Genomic DNA, 3283 nt, shown 5'->3' on the forward strand with positions numbered 1-3283 from the left:
AAGGGAGCCAGAGGCAGAGATGAGCAACTATAACACTGAGGTGGCCTCCTCTATGACACAGAAACAAGTAAATTCACTTTCCTCCCTCTACCAACTGAACAAGCAAACATGTTTTTGTACAATACACTGGAGGAACGTGTAGCACTGGTAGCAGCTGACCACTCTCAGAGGTGGGTTGGAGTCTCTGTGTATCACTCTGCAATGAAATTCCTAGAGCTTGGCTGGTAGAGCATGCTGGGTCCAGGCTGAACATGGAAGATGAACTCTAGACTACACCAGAGTCTAAGCCCATTCTCTGAAATTCTACATTCTCACCAATGTGCCTATATGCTTGATTCCTTCTGGAAAGTAGCTTATAGCTTCTGTGAAAATATGTTCCATGGGGCAAGATTCTGTCCCCTGGCAGCCACACATCTGGGAATAAAAGGCTGCTACCCATGCCTTGGAGGGAGGTACTCCCCACCCTGGATTGCTCTACTCTACTTCCCCTGGGCTCTGGGAGTCAAGGACAGGCAGAGCAGTCAAGGAAACCCTGCTTTCTCTCCTCCCACCTCTGTCCATCATTGCAGCCCACCAGGTTCTTAGGGCTGCAGCCAAATAAGGCATCCTGGACCCCTCCTTAGGCAGGACTTGTTACCAGGCTCTGCATGTGGAATAACTCTTCCATGGGTTCTGGCACAGGAGCTCAGAGACCTCCACTATTGGTTGGAAGGTCCTTAAGATACAGAGAGAGGCAAAGCCAGGGTCCAGGCATTGTGGAACAGCACATAAATACTCTGCTTGCAACACCAGAAAACCCTGTAAGCAGTGCTCCTCTTTGCAGCTGTCCCAAAGTTTCCCAAACAGCCATGGAAGACTTCAGTTAGAGGCCCAGCTGGCTTTGCAGCATCCTGCCTCCCTAAGGCCTCCAGTCATTTGAGCAGTTAACCTGCCCATCTGGCTCTGTCTCTATGACTATCAAATACTTAATTAAACAAAGAAAGTTAAGACTGTCTGTGGCATTGAGGAAGAGAACTGAGTGGGGAGGAGTCTCCCAAGCATGGCAAGACACATGCAGACCCACTAACCGCTTATGTTTCATTCCCAGGCCCCTGGGATCCTGCTATCTGAAAACCAGCTCCTGAGGCTCCATTCTCCATCCTGCACTCCAGGCCTGCGTATGATACTGTCTACTGCATGGGAGCAAGCTCTGCAAGCCCCTCCAACTGTCCCAACCCATAGCACAAGGGCCCGTTCATACCCATCACCCCGTGGGGTCCTCCCATCTGGCTGCCACAGCCACTCTGCCATTGGCTGTGATTTCAGCCATTCTCTACTTGCTCCAAGTCACTACTGTTCACCCTTGTGCCTCCAGCACAGGTCTCTGCTACCTCCTGCAGAGCCTGAGGCACAGGGCTGAGTAGCTTCTCAGGACACCACTGCCATTTGAATCTCAACCAACAGTCCCTAAAGGTCATTCAGCTTCCAGGCTCTTGAAAACCTGCACACCAGGATAAGACAGAGCAGCCACTTGCCCTGACTCTGCCCTGGACAAAACAGAACAGCCACAGGCTCAGTGTAGACATCTCCTTTGCCACTCCACCCAAGGCAACACCAATGCTGACTCCCAGGCTTATGCTGCTCCTTGCTCGCTGCTAACCAAGGCCTTGTAGCAAACAAGCAGCTGCAATCAGAAAGCTCTGAAATCGAAACTACTGCCACTAGCTCTTCTTAAAAGGATTTGTATATGGAGAATGGAAAGGGACTGCCAGTGACTGGGCTAGCTACACGTAGTTCCCTGGTGCACTACCTGCAGGACCGCCAGGTGGATGTACAGGGACACAGGGCTCCATGGGGTTTTGAAAGCCAGTTGCACAGCCTCGCAGCTCGGAGCCTGCCCCAAATGTTGAGGGAGCACCAACTCGACCTGGGCACCCTGGACAAAGTGTTTGCCTCACAATGGCTGAATAGCAGGGAGGTGGTTTGTGGCACCAAGTGCAACAAGCTGTTCAGGCTGGATGTGCACTCGGGCCAGATCACACACTGCCCCCTCATGGTGGACAGAGAGCCTGCACGAGCCCGGAGACTGCCTGGCTCTGGCATTCATGCCATTGAGCTGAATCCCTCCAAGACACTTCTGGCCACAGGAGGCAAGAACCCCAATAGCCTGGCTGTGTACCAGCTGCCCACCATGGACCCTGTGTGCCTGGGTGACATCCAAGGCCACAAGGGTGAGATCTGTGCCATGGCCTGGGTGAGTGACAATGTAGTGGTGAGCGGCTCCCATGATGGCACCCTGGCTTTATGGCAGTTGGAACTTGAAATTTTCTGTGACAACATTGCTTGGAACAATAACAGGGGCATTCAAATGTATGGCCACATCCATCCAGCAGATGTGGTAAATAACTCCACATACAGACATATTCTTCCACATCACCACCACGTCTGTGCCCTTGCCTTCAGCAGCAGGAACCAGGAGCTGGGTTCATTTTCCTACGATGGCTATTTCCACCTCTGGAAACCTGAGCACAACCTGTCCAGGCTGCTCTCTATCAGGATGCCCTATTTTGGAGGGAATGTGTGCATGACCTGCTGCGATGAGTTCTCTCTGTATGCTGTGGCTTCTAGGACCTATATCTCTTTCCTGGATCCACGCCAGCCAAAGCACAAATTACAGCTGCTGAACTGCCAGAGAGTTGGCGATAGTGTGTGCTCACTGAGCTTCTACCAGGGCATTATCACTTTGGGAACGGTGCATGGCTCCCTGCTCTTCTATGACGTCCGTGCCCACAAGTTCCTAGAGGACAGCCGTGTGGTCGGCCAGGACTCTTCTGCAGGGTCCGGGAGGAGAATACTCAAGCTCACCTGTAGCACGGGCTGGATCAGCCAGGATACCCATCGGGCATACCAGAGTGTAGGTTTGAACCAACTGCCAATTTCCCTGTACACTCACTGTTACAACTGGCCAGAGATGAAGCTCTTTGTGGCTGGGGGGCCTCCCTTTTCTAATCTCCATGGAAACTATGCTGGCCTGTGGATCTGAGGATGGCTGCTATTGCTCAAGGTACACATAGCCACTCTACTCTCTTCTATCTTCCATTGCGGTGTTGTGTTCATGCTTTTTAATTCTGTAATTTTGCTTTTCAGGAGGAATTGGCCAAATGTTACCCTCCCTCTGCCATGCAGAGAAATAGAAAGATCCTCTCATCATTCAAACTTTTGAAGACTTTTGTCCCTCAACAGAAACTGGCTTTTCAGATGTGCAACCCAACCCCACAACTTGGCCATATCTCAGTTTATTTCT

General features: G+C 51.4%; 1 protein-coding gene across 1 annotated transcript; it reads left to right on the forward strand.

The window, feature by feature from the left end:
• Positions 1-1726: 1726 nt before the first annotated feature.
• Positions 1727-3022, forward strand: LOC101535472 (DDB1- and CUL4-associated factor 12-like protein 2). The gene has a single exon (XM_004590213.3). It carries the CDS (start codon positions 1727-1729, stop codon positions 3020-3022), a length of 1296 nt encoding a protein of 431 aa, XP_004590270.3.
• Positions 3023-3283: the final 261 nt, after the last annotated feature.

The sequence above is a fragment of the Ochotona princeps genome, chromosome X (genome assembly GCF_030435755.1).
Source record: "Ochotona princeps isolate mOchPri1 chromosome X, mOchPri1.hap1, whole genome shotgun sequence".
NCBI lineage: Eukaryota > Metazoa > Chordata > Mammalia > Lagomorpha > Ochotonidae > Ochotona > Ochotona princeps.

Excerpts from the sequence above, each read along its gene's own strand:
- LOC101535472 (XM_004590213.3), top strand. The coding sequence starts at position 1,727 with ATGGAGAATGGAAAGGGACTGCCAGTGACTGGGCTAGCTACACGTAGT.